The sequence below is a fragment of the Phoca vitulina genome, unplaced genomic scaffold (genome assembly GCF_004348235.1).
Source record: "Phoca vitulina isolate PV1807 unplaced genomic scaffold, GSC_HSeal_1.0 scaffold30, whole genome shotgun sequence".
NCBI lineage: Eukaryota > Metazoa > Chordata > Mammalia > Carnivora > Phocidae > Phoca > Phoca vitulina.
Genome location: NW_022589733.1, coordinates 22,490,630 through 22,512,483, shown reverse-complemented (window position 1 = coordinate 22,512,483; position 21,854 = coordinate 22,490,630). Strand labels below are relative to the sequence as shown.

Here is a 21,854-nt window from a genome sequence, read left to right as displayed (position 1 = left end):
TACAATGAGAACGCAAATAACACCTTTTGGAACAAAGTTACCTTTAAATGCACAGTTTTCAAAGTAGCTAGTAAAAAAGCACTGCACATTAAGAATGTAACTTGATGATAACCTGGTAAAGCAAGAAGCAAAAACTAAATTAACTTTAGTGATATGTCCTTTTCTCCCATATGCAAAAGCTGAAAATTGCCCAAGAAAGCTTTATCCGAATGCTGTAATTTTTCTTCAAGAGGTCATAAATGTATTCATTTTCAGAGATGAAAGCCTGTTTGAAATTTCCCAAGCTGCTTGAAATTGTTTACAACACTAAAACTTCTTCAGTATTTGATGGTTATTTCAACTTTTGAGTTAAAGACTACTGCGTCATACAAGAGTGCCCTATCTGATTTCATATAAATTACTCATATAAGTAAGTCTCCACCCATAGTTGGGCCATGCAGCAAACACTGTAAATAGAGTTCCAAAGGTCACTCCAATGACAAGTCAATACTGTTTGTTTCGCCAGTGGTTCTCTCTTCTAAAAAAACTCTGTGGCACTTACTTTAAGGCCTTGGAGAAGAGCGTATCTGGCAGCCTGGTGAGTAGGTTATGCTGAATATCCAGCGCCTCGAGAGGGATGTGCTCCACCAGCACCGGCAGGCTCTGCACCTGGTTGTGCCCCGCCATCAGCTTTCTGAGACTCAAGCTACTAAGGATTCTAAGGGCAACAGTACAAAGAAACAAATGAAAAACTTCCTTAAATCATTCTTTCTAGTCCGCCCTTGACCATCTCCCTGAAATCAGTAAACTAACAGAAGCCTATCCTAGACAGTCTCATCACCGGCAAGCACCTGAGCCAACAGAGTGGCCACGACCATATGCTTACCCACCACCCACCAGGAAGTCATTATAAGGTCATTTTGGGAAAAGATGACTTAATGAAAGCAAACAACACAGAACAGATCTAAACAAAAAAAACAGTTTCTAGAATAAATTGATTTATAAGTCTAGACAGCATCAAAAATTCAGTGAGTTTATTAATACAGTTTATCCTTGAACAACATGGATTTGAACTGCGTGGGTCCATTTACATGTGGATTTTTTTTTTTTTAATAAAGGCAGTAGAGTACTGTAAATGTATTTTCCTTATGATTTTCTTAATGAGATTTTCTTTTCTCTAGCTCACTTTAAGAATAGAGTATAAAATACATATAACATACAAAACATGACTGTTTATGTAATCAGTAAGGCTTCCAGTCTACAGTAGGCTCTTAGTAGTTAAGTTTTGGGGGGAGTCAAAAGTTACACGTGGATTTTCAACTGTGCAAGGGTTGGGACCCATAACCCCCACATTGTTCAAGGGTCAACTCTAACTATAATAAATAACAAAATTTATTATAACAAAAACTACTACTTATTTAGTGTTTAAAATGTGCTAGGCCATTTGAACTATGAAGTTCAGAAGAGTTAAGGGACTTTGATTCTCACACTAAATGTGGGAAATAGTATCATAATTTGAACTAAGGTCTGATTCCAAAGGCTGTGTTCACACCTACTGTGTTGCAAGCTGCTAGTTTATTTTAAAGACTCCACTAGGTGACCCCCACACATTTCACACCTCAGTGCTTTTGAATATTCCATTCCCTCACCCCAGATACCTCCCTCTTTCCCCTTCCACATACAGAAATTTCACCATCTTGTAAAAGGTCAAATCAAATATGCAAATCTCTCATGAAGCTTCTCCAATTGTTCAAAGTTGTGAAATTCTAAAACATCTGATTCATACAGTGTAATGATGAAGAGTGAGGGCTTCAGAGTAAGAACAACTACACTCAAATGTCAGCTCCCATCATTTCCTAGTCAAGTGTGACCTTGGGCAAACTACCTAACCGCTGCAGGCCTTCATTCCCTCATCCATAAGATGAGAGTAAGTGTGTCTATCTAATAAGGTGGTTAAAGCTTTAATAAGATAATAAAAGTGAGGTTCTTAGAACATTACTCAGTTCCTAACAACTTATCCAATACAAATGATCTATTATCACAATCAGATCCCTGACCTATGCCAATAACTCTTGTTACATTTTATCACAGTTATCTTTGCACAAGTCATCCCAACTATCTGCTTACTGCAGTTCCATGCAGGCCAAGATTATGCATTAGCCATTACTGTATTCCTTATAGCACTTCACAGTGCCCTACACTCAGAAAGTACTCAATATTTATCAAACAAATGAATGAAAATACCTTTGAAAGGCAACCCAAGGGGCGCCTGGGTGGCTCAATTAAGCGTCTGACTTTGGCTTAGGTCATGATCCCAGAGTCCTGGGATGGAGCCCCATGTCAGGCTCCCTGCTTCTCCCTCTGCCTCTGCCCCTCCCCTTCTGTCTCTCTCTCAAATAAATAAAATCTTAAAAAAAAGAAAAGAAAGGCAACCCAAATCTAGGAAAATAATTACACATACATACAAACACACAAATTAATATATATATACATAATACATACATTAACACACACATACCTCATGGGAACCTCTGTCAGAAGATTATAGCTCACATCTAATATTTCCATCTTCTTTGCTTCACAGGCCCAGTCAGGGACACACTCTAGCAGGTTTCTACAGAAAATATTTAAAAGGCATCACTGAAGATGACAAGTGGAACTCATTTCACTAGTCTGTAAGGTATCTGTTAACTGGCCTGTGAGCTCCTTGAGGACAGGAGCACTCTCCCCAAGGCATCCCTAGCACACCACCTGGAATATAGTAGGTGCTCAATGAATGCTGTAGCTAGGCAGAGAGAGACAAACACACGAACATGTATTATATTGGATCAATTATGCTATCCGCTCAAAGAAGACCCTGAGGAGGCTCTGAGCACTACAGAAAGCACAGAGTAGAGAGATGGGGTGAGGAAAGACAATGAAAGCAGTGGCATTCTAAACAAACTTTCAAAGACAAGTAGGATTTGAACAGGTAATGAATGACTGGAGGAGAAGAGAAAGAAATTGTAGAGAAAATGAACCAAGTGAATACAAGTGAGGAAGCGGGGACAGAAGGTAAGTGGTGGCGGAAGCTGCAAGTCATTTACAACGTGACCCAGACTACCCGGCAGATACTTAGCACAAGAAATTCTATGTTCAGATGCTACTTAGCTTTGCTAAGGCTCAAAGGATCTACTGATGGACAGATCACATAATGAGGCAGAAAGAAGCAGGTGCTGTAGGAGATGCGCAGATACTGTTACAACAGCCTAGTGAAGGATCAGGGCAAGCTCCCCAAGATATATGACATCTGGGTTAGAATCTGAGGAATGTTGTACACTGACCCAAGATGACAAAGACATACTAAGCAAGAGGTGACAACATGAGTTAGAGCAGCAACAAGAAAAGAAATGGCATGATGTATGTGAGGAATAATAAGCAGTCTGGTGACGCCAGAGCAGCAAATATGGAGCCCAGGGGTAGAAAAAACCTGGAGAGACCTAAATCATGTCTAGAAGGTTATGACTTTATCCTGCAGGTACAGGGCGACCACTGAAATGTTTGTAAGCAGCGGAGAGACACGGTCGGTGTTGCACCTTCAACAGCTCACTCTGGGGATACTCAGAGGTCTAGCTGAGGTTCTTTTTTAGTAAAAGGAAGCTGTTATAGATTTCTAGACAAGAAATGGTATGGGCCTAAATGGGTGGTAATACACATGGAAAGGAGGGGAGGGATTCCAGAAACATTTAGGAGGCAAAAATCAAAACAACTGGGAGATGAATTAGACATGGGAGTAGAGCAGAGGGAAGAATAAAAAATGACCTTCAGGCTTCTCGTCTAGAAAGCCAGGGAGAAAAATCATATCCCAAGAAAGGACTGGTAGACTCCAAACAAGGTTGGAAATATTAGTCACAAGTCGTGTCCATCTGATAGGACTATCTTACAATAATGCCAAAAGCTGAAGCAGACACAAGACAACAAGCTAAGCTAGGGCTGGAGGAGTGGATAAGGAGTTTCATTTGGCACATGTGTGAGGTACTTGGAGATGGGCAGGTCAAAAATGCCTAATGCACAAGTAGACACATGGGTCTGAGGCTGGAAGAAGAGGTCTGGGCTGGCGATCCAGGTGATGCTGATGCCGAAGTGTAGCTGAAATCACTGGAGTAAATGAGACTTTGTCACATGAGAATGCAGCAGGTAAGGACAGACCCGGAATAAGTGACCTGTGAAAGGCTGGCTGAGGAAGAAGAGTACACGCAGGAGACAGGAGTGGTCAAAGCAGCATGAAAAAAAAAATCAGATCATATTAGGCAGCTGAGAAAAAAGCATGCTTGAAGAAAAGAGAGCAGGATTAACAGTGTCAATATAGAGAAGTTCCAGATGAGAAGACCGAAAGCAAGCTGTGATGGGATAAACAAATGGGAACCGAGGATCCTGAGAAATGTGGACAAAAAGGGAATGCAAAGAACTAGATAGGACCTAGAGGGGCTGCAAGTATCTGTCTTTGTTAAGACAGAAGAGGTGTGAGTGTGGGCAGACGGAGAAAAAGGAAGACCCTGACCACACCGGAAGGGGAGGAAGTGGTGACTCACAGAGCAAGGTCTGGAGCAGGGAAGCGGATGCCATCCCGGGCCCAGAGGCTGCACTGGACTTGAACAGAGGAAAGCAGCTGAGAATGGATACGAATCTCCATGCATTTAAGCAAGGTGGGAGGAAGCTGAGGGAGATCACCTAGGATGATCTCTCTTTTCCCAGTCAAGTGAGACGCTAAGCTCTAGAGTGAGGAAGATGGGGGGCGGTGCAGCTGAGGGAAGCTGAGCAATGTGGAGCAGATACCCAGGACACTGGAAGGACGTGACAAGAGAAGAGACTGATAAGCTCCAGATGAGGATGGAAACTGTGACTTTACAGTGGTGTCCATATGATTTTCTTTAGCAATGATCAAGCCCAGAGGAGAAGGTAAATCTTAGTACTGACCCATGCTGGGGTTTTGCTGAGAAGATATGACAGAAAGAAATGGATGGAGGGGAATCTAGAACAACAGCTTAATAATAATGGTAACAAAGTAACAACAACAAAAAGAAACCTGGCTCTAACAGTTCATATTTCCTGAAAGACTATTTTATGCCAGGGGTGCCTGGGTGGCTCAGTCGTTAAACGTCTGCCTTTGGCTCAAGTCATGATCCCAGGGTCCTGGGATCGAGCCCCGCGTCGGGCTCCCTGCTCCGCAGGAAGCCTGCTTCTCCCTCTCCCACTCCCCCTGCCTGTGTTCCCTCTCTCGCTGTGTCTCTCTGTCAAAAAATAAATAAAAAATCTTAAAAAAAAAAAAGAAAAGAAAAACATCTTCTTAAAAAAAAAAAAGACTATTTTATGCCAGGCACCATACTAATATTTTGCATTTAGGATCTCATTTAATCTCTGACACTGACCATATAGGACCCCATCCACTTTCTACCTGCTCTATCACTCTATAATCACAGCATTTAAGAAGCTACCCTGTAACTGCTTGTTTGGTTGTCAAACTCTCCACTAGGCTATAAAACTCAACCACCGAATCCTCAATGCCCAACAGCGTTTAAAAAAAAAAAAGGAAAGAAAGCAAACCTCAGTTATATTTGTTCTTGACCACCAATGGAAGTAATAAAATCCTGAATGTAATTAATATCACTCTGACCATCAGACCAACACGGATCATAAGAATACCAAAAAAAATAAGAGAATAAAAATTTAAAAATAAGGCAATAAAAACCAAGAATTATCTGAATTTAATCAGCAAGAAGGAAATCACTACCATGAAGGAGATAAAAGTTCTTCTTTGTTTGCATCTCATTCTAAATTCCCAGACTTTGGGGTGCCTGGGTGGCTCAGTCGGTTAAGCGGCTGCCTTCGGCTCAGGTCATGATCCCAGGGTCCTGGGATCGAGCCCCGCATCGGGCTCCCTGCTCAGCCGGGAGCCTGGTTCTCCCTCTTCCTCTGCCTCTCCCCCTGCTTGTGAACTCTCTCTCTCTTTCTCTGTCAAATAAATAAATAAAATCTTAAAAAAAAATAAAATTAAATAAATAATAAATAAATAAATAAATAAATAAATAAATAATTTCCCAGACTTTAAGAATGAGTAATTCACAGGCACCTTTCTGTTTCAAGAGGACCTTCCCTTGAACTAGATGGTATGGCAATTAAAAGTATTCCTCCACTCATCCTTTCTCCCTTCTCTAGGCTACCCAAATATTTCAGTGTATTAGATCTCTTATACCTCAAAACTACCAAAGTATCCACATCTAACTCTTAAATATTAATAATCAAACAAGCACCACTCTCATGAGACACACTCACCGGGAAAGTTCTAGAGAAGTGAGTTGACTGGGTACTGGATAGACATTCACTGCTGTCAGCCCTAATCAAAAAACAAACAGATGTTAGTGACACTCTCCAAAGAAGAAAGTAACTGAGACTAAACAAGAGCAAGTGGCTCAGTGAGATCACCAGAGAGAAAACTAATGTCATCTACTGAGATGGACTGAAGACAAAAACCTGGGTAACTAGCAATGACTAACTTTGACTACCTGATCCTGATCTGAAACCAAACAGAACAACTAATAGAAGGATCCTGTGTATTGGTCTGGACTCACACTAGCTCAGGCAGTTGTTAAATGTCAGCAGTGACTACTTAGCTTTTAAACTTAAAAAAAAATTAATAACTGGATTTTTACTGGCAATATTTTAACTTTTAATTAAAGTAAAACTTAAATACCGAAAAGTGCAACAATCTTAAGTGTATAGATCAACGAATTTTTACAAACAAAACCCAACGGGGTAACCAGTACCCAGATCAAGAAAGAGCGTATTACCAGTTGCCCCCGAATCCCCTTTTCGTCACTCCCCAGCTGGGCAACCCCACCCTTACTCCCAATACCACAGATCACTTTTGCCTAGCCATATAAATACACACATATAGTCTGCATACTTTTCTGTCCGGCTTTATTTACTCCACACCGTGATTGTGAGATTTGGTCCTATTACTGCATATGGCTGTAGTTCATTCATTCTTGTGGCTGTATCAAATTTTTTATGTAAATATACCACAATTTATTTAACCATTTTAGAGTTGGTGGGCATTGAAGTCTTTTCCAGTTTGGGGTTACTATGAATACTGCTTCCATGAACATTTCTGTCCATGTCTTTTGTGGACTAATGCAAGGAGCATTTATGTTAGATATAAGATAGGAGAGAGAGAGAGAGAAGATAATTCTACGGGTTTCCAAACTGGTTGAACTGATTTACACTCACAACAGCGGACACTGGCATTTTTAGTCTTTTCCATTCTTGTCACTCTGGTGGGTGTGCAGTGGTGTCACACTGGGGTTTCAATTTGCATATCCCTGATGACCAGTGAGGTTGAGTGCCTTTACCTACATTAACTGATCACTTGGATAACCTCTTTTGCAAAGCTGCGTTCTTTACTTTTGAGGCATCAGAACTGCAAGTTTTGGTGTGAATTCTTCCAGGTTGTAGAACTTAAGGATTCCTTCCATCAACAGAGTGGCTAAATTCAAGCAAGCCCCATTTAGTAGGGCTCTGTGAGAGAATCTCAGTCCCCAAAGACAGCGTGTATGTCAATGAGGCCTTTTCTAGCAGGACCACTCATTCAGATTCTCTAGATACATTTAGAATAGAGAATGGGCCTGATAGCAAATATTTATATGACAAAAAGACCGACTACCATCTCACAATAATATCTATATAAACAGCACAAGTGGACACTCATCAGCTTTGACACTATTTTGACCTAAGCAATTAATCTAAGCTACAATTTGAAACTTCTCTAGCATGATAAAAGGCCATGAAAAGAGAAGTCCTTGTCTTTTATCCTAATAATGTATTTTAGAGTCACAGAAAAGAGAATAAAATAATGAACACTCGTCCACCCATCAACCAGCTTTTAACAAATCTTCACATTCTGCCTTATATGCTTCAGACTTTTTTAAGAATTAAAACACTGCATATACCAAGAGGTTCACACCATTCTGAATATGACTTTTATCCTTCCCATGGGTTCTTTTATACTGTTATGGCATACACAGAGCTAAGGAAATAACATTTCTGTGTGTTTGAAAATCTGATACAACTATCTTGGTGTACATATAATTATGCTTTTTTTCCCCTCAAAAAATGTTTATAAGATTTACCCAGATTAATACACAGAGCTTTAGGGCATTCATTTCCATTGCTGTGCAATATTCTACTGTATAAATATTTATGTCACTGTTTACACATCTTCCTATCAACAGTCGTATTTTTTTCTTATTTTTTTTTTTCACTGTAAGGAACAACGCTGTCATGAACCTTCCTGGACACAGCACCTTATGCTCATGTGAGTGTCACTGGGAGATATCTCAAGCAGAGGAACTGGCAGAATATGGGCTACACGCATCTTTGACTTCTCTTAACACTAATTGCTCCCCAAAGTGGCTTTACCAACTGACCCTCTCATTGACCAAGTGTGAGAGCTGCTTCTCCACATCTTCAATAGCACTTAGCAGTATTTTTTTTTAATTTGGTGAGTATACAATGGCATTATCAAAATTTGCATTCTCTGACACTTAGTGATACTGAACATCTTTCCCCATCCCTTCCTTAAACACAGAAAAAGTAATTATAATTTCCTTGGTAAAGAACGCTCCATAAAAAGAATGGTCCCAACAAATATGGGGCCTTTTCTACTGAAAAATATTCATGGAGAAAATCACATTGAAATGAGTGGCTTCTCGTTCTAGAACTGAGGCGGCACAAAGTTTTAGACTAGAGATGGGCAAAACTTTTTCTGTCAAGGGCTAAGCCTGTGGTAAATATTTCAGGCTTTGCAGCCTCCCCACCCCCAGTCTCTCTTATAGCTACTTCATTCTGCCACTGTCTCATGAGACCAGTAACCTGTAAACAAAGACTGTGGGCATGTTCCAATCAAACTCTATTCACTGATACTTGAATTTCATAGAACTTTCCCAAGTCAAATTTATTTTTTTGATTTTTTTTAACCCTGCCATTAAAAAATGTAAAAACCCCTTTCTCATGGGCCATATAGAAACAGGTGGTGGACCAGATCTAGTCCCTGGCCTGTAGTTTGTCAACCCTTGTTTTAGGCTATTATTGATACTCTATTTTGAACATGTTTGCCCACCCTCCTATCCCTTGTTATTTTGCAAAATGCCTCTTATTATACTCACTTAGTGAATCTCCAAGTATCCTGAAATGCCTTTTTATGCCTATCTCAACCACTTAAGTGTTGACAGCAAACTTAAAAAATAAAGCTGGTCTCAATAAACATCAAACTACACTTTGCAGAGTGGCTGAGCAACACCACATGCCACTGTTCTTCGAAAGCTCAGACGAGAGCTACAAGACAGAAAACAGGAGGCTGGATGGAGAACTCACTGTTGGAACTGGCGTAGAGAGTTCGCAGAGAGAAGCCACTGAGTGTCAGCTCTCTCAGCTGGTTCCGTTCACAGTGAAGCTGCTCCAAGCTACATAAGGAGCTAAGATCTAAGTCAGCCAGTTGATTGTCCCGCAAATCCATGTGGGTGATGTACTTATTTCCCTCCAGATTTTCAGTAACCATGGTTTTCAAATGGTTCATCCTTAAATATTCAGAAATAAGGAAATCATTACAAATAAATTCCACTAAATATGCTTACCAAAAGAAAAATAAGAGAGGTATGATCCCTTTCTCTTTCCTAAACAACTCAAAAAGTTCACTACTTGCTTCATTTTGCAAGGTATTAAGTAAATAATCACAGACAGCTGTACCTTGAGTTCTCTGTTTATAAAGTCAGACAATCCAGACTTGCAAATACATATACAAATTAAATAAAGAGAAAGGAAAAAGGGACCATGCCTACAAATTGTTAAAAAACTTAGATCCAAATACTTAATAAAGTTAGGCAGGGATGAAGAAGCATGAACAAGAAGATGAACATAACCTTTCGGGTGAGTAGCAAAGCAGTTGTGGTATACCATGTAGACGACAAGAGGAACCAGCCATACTTTCTCCCGGGGCTCCGCCTACTCTTTCTTGTGCTAAGATTCACATTACATTAATTAATGAAGAGGAAAATAATCTGTATCTATATGGAATAGTTCAAGGGCGAATAATAGAAAATGGCTTCTTAGTTCTCTTCTACACTTGTAGAGAACACACAGGCATGTTCTCATTCCTCTGTATTTCAATAAATTTTTCTGACTACCTTCATTCCAAATCCCAGACAAGCTCCTTATGCTGCAAGGAAATAATGTGTCTAGCAAAAGTCAGATACTTACTTTAGTAGACTGCCAACCTGACTCAGCAGGTCATTACTATTTCTTTACAAGGAACATCAATGGCTTAGTGTAAATGATAGAACATTTACACTATGCATATTTGTCTTTTATGTATATGTGTCTTTTACCAGTTCCCTTTAGGAAAAGATTGTAACTAGAAAATAAAACCTACAAAAACTTCACAGGAAAACCTTAAAATTTTAATTGTAATACAACGGATATCAAGAAGAAACCCAATGATTCAATAGAAAAATGGTCAAGTGTAAGGAAAAATACAAACTCACCAATTAGCATATTAAAAAGATGCTCAACCTCATTCATAAATAAATGCTGATTAAAACACTGAAGTACTATTTTCTCCTACTACACTGACAATAAGGAAAAAGACTGCTAAAATCCAACACTGACAAGGACGTGAAGAAATGGGAATTCTATAAAAGGTTGCTGGGAGGGTAAGTCAGAACAACCTTTGTCAAAGGTAATGTGAAAGTCTCTATCATGTGGTACACCTACCTCACTCATAATCTCTCTGCTACTGAGTGGAAAATGAAGCTTTACTATAGTTTGGAAAATATACACTGTTCTAAAATCCTAATGTTTTAGAGAAGTTTTTATAAAGGGAAAACATAAAAACCATGAGAGGTCCATCTAAAGGAGGACACAGTGAAGAATGGCCTCACCTTAAATCCACGTGTTTGATATGGCTCATCCTGTTCAGCACCCCAAGGTTTAGGACTTCCAGGCGATTTCCTGCCATCACCACTTTATCTAACATAGTGAGTTTCTCATAAACCTCAGGAATTTGACTGAAGTTATTAAAGGAAATTCCCAGGGAAGAAAGCTGTTGCAGATTTCCCAATTCTTCCGGTAAAGTCGTCAGAAAGTTGCCATCAAGACAGAGGGTTTGAAGACTGTAGTAAGAAAACAAGACTTCATGAAAGGTTTTAACTGGAATGGATAGAACTAGAGCGATAGATTCTGACTTACATCACTAATTTATTATGAATCCAATAATGATAAAATAGCCTATCTATAGAGACTCAATGACATACATAACTGCCATGGATGGTCCCTCCAACATCAAAAATCGTCAGAGCTTCTGCTGTTGAAACTGGGGGGCTAAGTAGTCGCCCCTGCAAGCAAGTCACAGCTGCTGTCTAGAATCCTCATAATTACATGACTTACTTCACTGCCAGAGCTCATGCGACTACGTTCATTCCAAATGCCAGACAAGCTCCTTATGCTGCAAATAAAAAATGAGTCTAGCAAAAGTCAGATACTTACTTTAGTAGACTGCCAACCTGACTCGGCAGGTCATGAAATCCGTTACAGGAGAGGTTGAGCTCAGTCAGGGTAGAAATCTCACATAACAATACAGGAAACAACCCAAGTTTATTATGGGACAAGTTCAGGCCCTTCAGCTGAGAAAATCTAAAAAGCAAACATACAAATTACAGTACTGAATGAAAAAGTCATCTGTTTTAAATGTCCACTGTAGAATCTGTTCCACAAATATCTATGAGCACTCACTACATGCCAAACATCATGCACAGCACAGAACACTAAGATGCCTAACCCCAGCTCCATACCAACAAGGAAATCAGGTCTAGGGCAATGGGAGTTCTTCTCTCTTCTCCTTAAAAAGGTGCAAAATCTTAAAAAGCTCATGCTGGTATAAGTATTTTATATCTAGTTATACTGATACGCTTGAAATCTCTTCCTTCATCAAATTTCTATATGCAATATAAAAAACCTTGTAACAATTCATCAACTCATGAACACAGGAAGAACAAAAATGTACACCAAATCCCATTATAAGCAACTTCTTTTTACATATTGAAATTATATTGGCTCAAATGTCACTTGAAATGAATGGGACACTTAGAACTTACAAATATGTATGTGATATGGAGTTTTACTGCAATACAATCTAATAGAGAACATGAAATAGTAATTTTTAGTGCTTCTGTTTTGTTCCTAGAAGTAAAAGTATCTATACCGTCTTACCCAGAGACAGTACCATCATACACTGGATCAACAGGAATCACGCTGGTAATTCTACTTAGGAGTATTATACTAATGATTATACTAGTGCAAGAGGGTAAGCTGAGGTGGTGCTCTCCACGATGATGATCTCTACCACCTGCTTCTAGACTGGAGTCATTGGTACCTCACTCCAATGCTCCTCTTTTAAATTTTCAACTTTTGATTTCCAATTGTCCTGACCTTGAGTACTGATTATTCCTTTGGCTTGGTGTCTTGACTTCAGAATTCCTAATCCAGCCCTCAAACTACATGAACCTTATTTTCATAGTGACTGAGAAGAAAATGCTAGAAACCCACTTCCTTAAAATTATAGCTTCTGTTGTTTTTACATACTAATATAATTAAAATTATTATCTCATTACTAGATGGAGGCTTGCTTATACCTAAAAAGCTTTGTAAAACACATCATATGGGACAAAAATCACAGTGCTTTCTCAAAATTATTTTAGAAATATTAGTTATTAAGTAAAATATGTAATTTCAATGCGTAATTTCAATGTATGTTATCTTTTTTAAAAAAATTTTATTCATTTATTGAGAGAGCAAGCAAGAGAAAGCACGAGTGAGGGAGGGGCAGAGGAAGAGGGAAAGGAACAAGCAGACTCCCCAGTGAGCTCAGAACCCAACACAGGACTCAATCCCAGGATGCTGAGATCATGACCTGACCTGAAGTCAGACACTTAACCGACTGAGCCACACAGGCGCCCCACAATGTGTATTATCTTTTTAATCACCACTTAATTTGAATGCTTTAATTTCCAATTTCTCCCCTGCTCACAAGAAGCCCACACAATTACTTATACTAAATACTTACTTCCATCCACTTTTAAAGGGTGGAGGGTTGGAAGGGAGAATATATTCTAACAAGGAAATTGGAAAATATATGGGCCATAGTCCCTTAGGAGTGAAACGGTTCCTTTATCAGAAGAGAGAGGTTTCACAGCTGTCAAACAGCTTAGAAGCTAGCATTAGCAGGTACACAGGAAAGATAAAAGCCCCAACCTGGGAGTGGAATTCTTGAAATTAGGCCTATTTCCTTTAAGCTATTTAAGTTTGACACTTATGATTCAAAAACTTGCCATATACTCAATCTCCCAATTTACCCTGGCTTCAGATCATACATCACTGTCAGTGACTTATGTAACAAGATTATCCAGATCAATGGCAGCTCAACGTTGCCTCCATAATAGAACATTTGCATCTATCTTCTGTTTGATGGAGGAGAAAAGGGGGTAAGAAAAGGGGTAAGAAAACTATGAATAAAAAATTTTACTTCCTCTTCAAAATGGGAGGGGAAATTTTCAAATATATATACAATGGTAAGCATGCTCACTTCCAGGTACAAACGACTAAGGCGGTGGATCACAATTTGGTTTGAATAAGTTAGTAAGGAAATCCATTCCCCACATACCTGTAAAGAGTGTCAAGGCCCCCAGGTCTCTCCAATTGCATGAAGTTGTGTCGCAAATTGAGGTAGGTGATATCTTGACTGTAGAAGAGATGCTCAGGAACCTCCTCAAGGCTGTAACAGGACAGGTCAACAGTGCTGATTCGCTGGGACACCACCTGAATGGGGTCAAGGAGAATAGCCATCTGAGCTAGCACCAAATGTCTCTCACCCAGCATAGGAAGGAATGACATTTACACAAAAAGGCGCTAATTTTAAAAATGCGAAGGAGAAAAAGGTAATGAGATCCAATTATTCATTTATAAAAACCAGTTCATTTTTGCTTTTTCCTAAAACCATAAGCTGCTTGAAACATGCAACAGTGTAAGTTTTAAAGTGTCTATAAGTAAAAAGTAAAAAAATACAAATCATAAAGATGTAAAGTTAACATTTCATGCAAGAAGTTGAGAGGATTCAAAATAACCATACAAAACTCTGGCAGGCAGTGTGATACTGAAAGCCATGGCCTTTTCTATCTACACGGGCTCTGCTACTTACCAGTGCAGTTGCTTCGTCTGTTGTGAGGATAAAGTTTAATACCCCAGCACACAGCACACTCCTTAGTATGCACAAGGTGCTCAAAAAACACTAACTTCTCTTTATAAGGTCAAAAGAATGGAATAGCTACTTAAAACTGAAACTAGTTTTATTCAGAAGAGATTTTATTACCACTACAACGCATGTACAGAAAATTTAATAAAACCAAAACAAGTTTATATTTCTATAATAGTATGCTCATAAAGAAAGGTTGTGGAAATTGGTCTAAAAACCAAACTAAATGCCACGGAAAAGTCATTCATGTTTTATGGCATCTCATTATACCAAAACAATCCTTTATGCAACTGTTTAGCTCTGCAAAGAAAAATGTGCTAAAATTCTGCAGATAGCTAGAAGAACAAGGGAATTCAGGAACTGCCAACACAATTTTAGGGCACTTCATCTTTAAAGACTAAAAAAGCAGAAATCATGCTGAAAAGCTAATTATCCTCAGCATACAGGAACACAGGTCACATTCCATAATAAGTTCAAATTTAAAGTGGTTCATCACAGCCGTGCTAAATATATACAAGACCAAGAAGCACTAGGCTAGGAATTAGGGAACGGCGCCATCTCTCACTGACTACAGTGGTTGAGGGAAAGTCATGTGAATCTCATTGTGTCCTAATTCCTTCAAGGCCATAGTCTTCTCACAGAGATGGTATAAAGGTAAATGCACCTGCAAACACTTTTGAAAGCCTTCTGTACTACACAAATATAAATGATAAGTTAAGGACCTGCTGGAATTCCATTATTTCATGCATTATATACTTAGAGGGGCCTAAAGTAAGATCCATAAAAATTATAATTCACTCTCCTGGGAGCAAGTTCAGTTTCAAACTACATCTCTCATGGGCTTTTACAGTCTTATCCCCACATCAGGACGTCCGACAGCTTATCACCTTGGATGCTTGTCGCTGCCATCTCTGGCACTCAGCCAACGTCTCAAAGCTGACATGATAGGTCTGAGCTTGGGCTCCGGCTGAGCTGAACGCAAGGGAGTGCTGCCGTCGCTTCACTTCTTCCACCTGAAGAGGAAGAGGGGAGAAAACCAGAATCAAGAAAAAAGATCCTTGTCAGAGAGCAAAGGACAAAAACGAGACAACTCAATTTTCTAAAATAGGCAAAAGAAAGGGGCGCCTGGGTGGCTCAGTCGTTAAGCGTCTGCCTTTGGCTCAGGTCATGATCCCAGGGTCCTGGGATCGAGCCCCGCATCGCGCTCCTTGCTCTGCGGGAAGCCTGCTTCTCCCTCCCCCACTCCGCCTGCTTGTGTTCCCTCTGTCAAATAAATAAATAAGATCTTCAAAAAAACAAAAAATAGGCAAAGGATCTGAATAGACATTTCTCCAAAGAAGACTGAAAAATGGCAGTCGTGACAGGAAATGATGTTCAACATCGTTAGTTATTAGATACATGCAAATCAAAACTGAAAGATACCATGTCACATCTGCTAGGATGACTAAAATTAAAAACAGAAAACAAATGTTTGATAACAAGTATTAGCAAGTTATGTGGAGAAACTGGACCCCTCATACGCTGCAGTGGGAACATAAAATGGCGCGGCCACTTTGGAAAACAGTCTGGCAATTCCTCAAAAGGTTAAATGTAGAGTCACCATGTGACCCAGCAATTCCACTCCTAGATACAAACTCAAGAAAACATACATCCACACAAAAACTTGTACGTGAATTATAGCATTATTCCTAATAGCCCCAAAGGGGAAACAACCCAAAAGTCCATCCATCAACAGGTATATATATAAACAAAATATGGTATATTCAAACAACAGAATATTATTTAGCCATCAACAGAAGATACTGATGCACACTACAACACATATGAACCTTGGAAAGATTATGTAAAGTGAAAGACAGTCACCAAGAACTGTATACGATATTATTCCATTTATATGAAATATCCAGAGTCAGTAAATGTGGGCAGAGAGAAAGTAGATGAGTCGGTTCCCAGGGCTGCGGAAGGAATGGGAGAGATGATAACTAAGGAGTGCAGCGTTCCTCTTCAGGGTCATGGAAGTATTCTAAAACTGATTGTGGTGATGGTCACAAAACTCTGAATATACTAAAAGCCACTGAATTGTTCACTTTAAATGGGCGAATTATATAGCATATAAATCTCTCAATAAAGCTGTTTAGAAAAAGCAAAAGGAATACTTTGTTGGAAGTATGTTGAAGGAATAGGACTCGGGGCATACTCATAAGTAAATCTATTTATTAATTCCTCTGTAAGTCACGACACAGTCTCAATTTGATAATTAGTATTTGTTGCATGAATATATTCTACTGTTCTGCGTGCTGGGGACAAGCAGGGGGAAAACAACAAAGCCCCGCCCTCCGCAGAATTTGTATTTGAGAAAGGGACAAACACTCTAACACCAAAACGGTGACATAATATAATACATAATGAATAATATCAAGAAAAATAAAACAGGGAAAAAGCTTGGCGAACAGGGTGGGCGATCTGAATTATGAAAGGGCAGTCAGGGAAGGACTCACTGAGGTAACCTGTGAGCAAAGACCCTAAGGGGGTCCAGGTGTGGAAACCCCTGGGCGAGGAGTATTCCACACATAGCAACAGCAAGTACAAGCTGCGATGCAAGGCTGCAGGCTGTGTTTCAGAACAGGAGTCTCTAGACCCACGTGATAAGAGCCAAAGTCTCCACTCCACAGTTCCAATCCTTTCCACCTACACTGGCACAATGGAGGTAGCTGCCTGCCTGCAAAGGGTGCCCTGGCCTGGTTTTTGGACTCCTCTCCTTTCTTACTAAGCGCTGGGCTAGATGCCATTTTTGACCCCCTCCAGGGCTGAAGTAGAAAGGGAGGAAGGACAGGAAACTTAAAAGTCCAAAGGTTCTTACTAGACAAGCAGAGTCCTCACGTGACTTCATAGTCTCTGGGACTAGCAGATTTTAAAGAGATGCTTTTCCTCAATGGGTCCTTAAAGGGTTCTTTTGGTTACCCCCCACTCCACCCCAAATAATGATGGCTTCTCACTTACAGATCCCTTGACCTGGCTAATGCATGCTCTTCCAGCACTGGACTACTCCCTCCTCAGACATGAAGGAATCCGGTGGTCCACTGACAGCCTGTCCTCAAGGGAAGCCTATTTGCCCCTCAAGATGGCCCTACTGGACAAGTTCTAAGAGAATCCACCCACTCATCCACCAATTTACCCACTGGTTTTTCCTCTCTCAACCCATCTGGATCACAAACTAACAAACCCAAGGAGCACACAATGATCCCAATGCATCAGCTAGGCTCTCAGGCTACCTGGCTGCTTTGGTTACAGACTCATCTCTGTCCTCAAGACTTCTTGGTCAGAAGGCAGGACACCAATCCACTATGCCCCCCTTACTGCAGGGGACCCATATCAAGCTCTCTTGAATCCTGCGGAAACCTCTTTCACTAGGCTTGAGGAAAAAGGCAGAAGCCATTCCCAGTTGGGGTGGCTATAGGGATTCACAGCACAATAGCAGTTCTCGTCAAAGCAATTCTCCCCCAAAATCCAACAACCCAATTCACATAGCTTTGATAAAGATGAAGTCTTTATAGTTACGAAACCACTTACATCTTTGTCTGACATCTCACTTTGATATGTCATAACTATTGAATCTTGGTGAGTCAGCTGGAAACTTCCAAATTACACTCGTAAATCATTAGGTTTCTGGTGCCAAGTAAAGACTGAATCAAATGGCAAAAACACAAAATAAGCAAAAAGAATCATATTAAAAAGATCCCAATAAGGGGCACTTGGGTGGCTCTGTCAGTCAAGCGTCTGCCTTCAGCTCAGGTCATGATCTCAGGGTCCTGGGATGGAGCCCTATATTGGGCTTTGTACTCAGTGGGGAGTCTGCTTGTCCCTCTCCCTCACCCTCTGCCTCTTACACTGCTCATGCGTGCACACGCTCCCCCTCTCAAAGAAATAAAATCTTTAAGAAAAAAAAAAGATCCCAATAAAATTAAATAATATTCATAATGTTCAATTGCGATCTCAAAACAGGATCATTTTTTGCAAATGAGTGAGTCAAAATAAAGGATCTTATTGAAATGAAGAACAGATATTAATGATTGTTTCAGAATAACCTTTAAGATTTTACTTATTTGACAGAGAGAGAGCACACAAGCAGGCGGAGCAGCAGAGGGAGAGGGAAAAGCAGGCTCCCTGCTGAGCAGGGGAGCAGGACCCTGGGATCAAGACCTGAACTGAAGGCAGACGCTTAACCAAATGAGCCACCCTGGTGCCCGTGTTTTAGAATCAACTTCTTAATATTTTACTATGGGGTATTTGACACAGAAAAATATACTCATACAATGTCAAATACTGAGAAAGATTTGTAAATCTGAGATTCTCTGCCTCTCCCTCTGCCCTTCCCCCACTCCCATGCTTGCTCACTCGCTTGCACACTTGCTTGCTCTCTCTTCTTCTAAAATAAATTAATTTAAAAAAAAAAAGAATGTTTTTAAGATTCATCCTTATTTTGGTGTATATCAGCAGTTCATTCCTTTTTATTGTTCAGTAGTATTCCATTGTGTGGAATGTGCCACATTTGTTTATTAATTCACAAGTAGTCAATGAACATTTGGGTTGTTTCTAGTTTTTGACAATTATGAATAAAGCTGCTATGAAAATTCACATAAAGTCTTTGTAAAGACAGATGTTCATTTCCCAATACCTAGGAGAAATGCTGGGTCGTCTGATATGCATATGTTTCAGTTTATAAGAAATGAAAAACTTGAGGCCCCTGGGTGGCTCAGTCGTTAAGCGTCTGCCTTCGGCTCAGGTCATGATCCCGGGGTCCTGGGATTGAGCCCCACATGGGGCTCCCTGTTCAGCAGGAGGCCTGCTTCTCCCTCTCCCACTCCCCCTGCTTGTGTTCCCTCTCTCACTGTCTCTCTCTCTGTCAAATAAATAAATAAAATCTTAAAAAAAAAAAATGAAAAATTGTTTTCCAAAATGACTGTACTCCCACCAATGATGTGAAAGCATTCCAGTTGCTCCTCATCTTTGCTAAATTTGGTACTCAGCAGTCTTTTGATTTTAGTCATCCTAGTGGTATGCAGAATCTGTCTGTGATATTGATTTGCATTTCCCTAATGACTCATGATGGTGAGAATCGTCCTATGTACTTATTTGCCATCTGTAGATCTTCACTGGTAAAGGATCTGCTCAACTCTTCCGCCTAGTTTTTACTAGGTTATCTGTCTTTCTCTCACTGTGTTGTAAAAGTTCTTTATATATTCTGGAGACAAGTCCCTTGTTGCAGATAAACTTTCATAAAAATGTTTTGTATGATGTTAAGATAACCACACCATTTTCTTTTGGTTCCTATCTGACTAGCACGATTTTCCCACCATTTCACATTCAACCTTCTAAGTGTTGGGTATGTCTCTTATAAACAGCAAGTACTGGGGGCGCCTGGGTGGCTCAGTCGGTTAAGTGTCTGCTTTCAGGTCAGGTCGTGATCCAAGCGTCCTGGGATCAGGCCACACGTTGAGCTCCCTGCTCAGCGGGGAGCCTGCTTGTCCCTCTCTCTCTGCCCCTCCCCCTGCTCATGCTCTCTCTAATAAATAAATAAAATCTTAAAAAATAAAATAAACAGCAAGTACTGGGATTTTAAATGACAACTTACATCACAATTATTATGATTATTGATATATTTCTATATGTGTCTGTCACTATAATGTGTGATAATTTACCATGCTAATCATTTTGTTCCTTTCTCTCCACTCTTTTCCTGCCTTCTTTTAGTGTTACAGAATGTTTTACATTTTCTTTTCCCACTCTACTCTTAGTAGCTATCCTTACAATTTTTACATTCACACTTAAGGTTTTTTCCTAATCCAGTTAAAAGTTATTTGGTATTTCTATTCTCTAATTCCAAAACTGTATCACACGTTACTTATTGAACGTACCACTACATCTTAAGTATCATTTTGAGCTTTAAGAGTTTATATTTAAAATATTTAAAAAATTTAAACTTTTTACAATCAATATTAACTTTACCATCATATTTTATCAATGTCTGCACTCATTGTTTCTTATTTCTTACAACTTCCCTTTGAATTTCCTTTCCTGTGTTGTATTCTTTTCTCTTTTTCTTTTTTTGGGGATGGGGGTGTCATTTTCTTTTAACCTATTTTCTTCATTCTGTCCTTCAGCCTCCAAGACCAGAACCAAGTCTCACATCAGTAAGTGGTAGGCTCCTGCCCCCTGGCTGATACTGGAGTATGCACATTCATTCAGTGGGGACTTGTTCACTTCCTCGTCACAGGCCACATAACTGGTTCCTTCCACCTTTTTAGGACCACAGCAAGAACAAGACTTGATTCCAGTCAGTGGTTAACAGCTGTTTTGGGCTGGTTGGTTTTTTTTTTTCTTTCCAGCTTTCCTTCAGGAGCAGAGTACCACTCATCTCCTGCTTCAAGGAGTAAGCCTGGGCCAGGTTCTTCTCATGAGCAGAGGACTTTTAAACCCAAATACTTACAGGAGCTGAACTCCTGGGCTGCCACGACCTTTCAGGCCCAGAACTCAGCAGGCCCTCAGATTCAGACCTGCTCACCACATATATTTCTAGTCTACATTCCATAGCCCAGCTATGTCTTTTTATATATTTACCTTTCAAATATATCTATTTTATCGATATTGCTGTGCATCTGGACCAGATTGGACCAAAGCATGAATTCACTAAGTCATTTTGTCTGGAAGTTCTCTACAATTCCAACTGTTTTATTGATATTCAAGATGGAAAATAAACAAAATGATGTATAGCTTCATATAAATATTAACATATCTGTTTCCAGTCATTTGTCCGTCTGTTTGACAGACTTGCAATGAACTCCCTGCCTAGGATGGGGAATTTTCTAGCACAGACCAGAAATGGTATGCCTCCACCCCCTTGCTGCTGGACAGGAGCTTGTGACCACCCCCGACTCTGAATTTTAGTCAAATGGGGAAAAAGGAGAAACTGGAAAGAATCTGTTTTGGGGATGGATGTGGCAGGAGGCTGCAAGTGGCAGCATTCTCTGTCTACTCAGGTGTTATGGGTGCCTGACAGTGGGGACCAGGGTATCATCAACAAATGGGTGCTGCAGCGGAATTTGGGGTATGGACAAGGCTTTGGGCCTCCCAGAGAACCTGTGATGTAAATAAACCTGTTTTATGCTTAAATTAGTCTGAGTAAGGTGGGGTGCTTGGGCGGTTTAGTCGGTTAAGTGTATGACTCAGTTTCAGCTCAAGTCATGATTTCATGGGTCCTGAGCTTGTGAGATCATGAGATTGTGAGATTCAGCCCAGCGCTGCGTTCCAAGCTCAGCAGGGAGTCTGCTGTTCTTCTCCCCTTCCCTCTGCCCCTGCCTCCGCTTGCGCACTCTCTCTCTCTCAAATAAATAAATGAATCTTTAAAAAAAGAAAAATTAGCCTGAGGTTTCTTCTGGTTAAACCTAAGAACTCTAAAAAACAAACTTTGTAATACAATCTTTATTAATGCTCATATTGGCTTCTTTAAAAAGATGTGGGTTAAGTGCTGAAAAGTAAATGT

At 40.0% G+C, this 21,854-nt stretch overlaps 1 protein-coding gene across 2 annotated transcripts in view; it reads right to left on the bottom strand.

Annotated features, from left to right (window-relative positions):
* Positions 1-21,854, bottom strand: part of PHLPP2 (PH domain and leucine rich repeat protein phosphatase 2) — a 75,973-nt gene that overhangs the window by 17,064 nt on the left and 37,055 nt on the right. For both annotated transcript variants that reach the window (XM_032424175.1, XM_032424176.1), the window contains exons 5-12: positions 15,202-15,327; positions 13,727-13,881; positions 11,554-11,700; positions 10,950-11,180; positions 9,388-9,590; positions 6,292-6,352; positions 2,498-2,593; positions 542-697 (exon numbers count right to left, since the gene is read on the bottom strand). In XM_032424175.1, the coding sequence (XP_032280066.1) occupies positions 542-697; positions 2,498-2,593; positions 6,292-6,352; positions 9,388-9,590; positions 10,950-11,180; positions 11,554-11,700; positions 13,727-13,881; positions 15,202-15,327 (1,175 nt within the window). The remainder of the gene's footprint in view (positions 1-541; positions 698-2,497; positions 2,594-6,291; positions 6,353-9,387; positions 9,591-10,949; positions 11,181-11,553; positions 11,701-13,726; positions 13,882-15,201; positions 15,328-21,854) is intronic.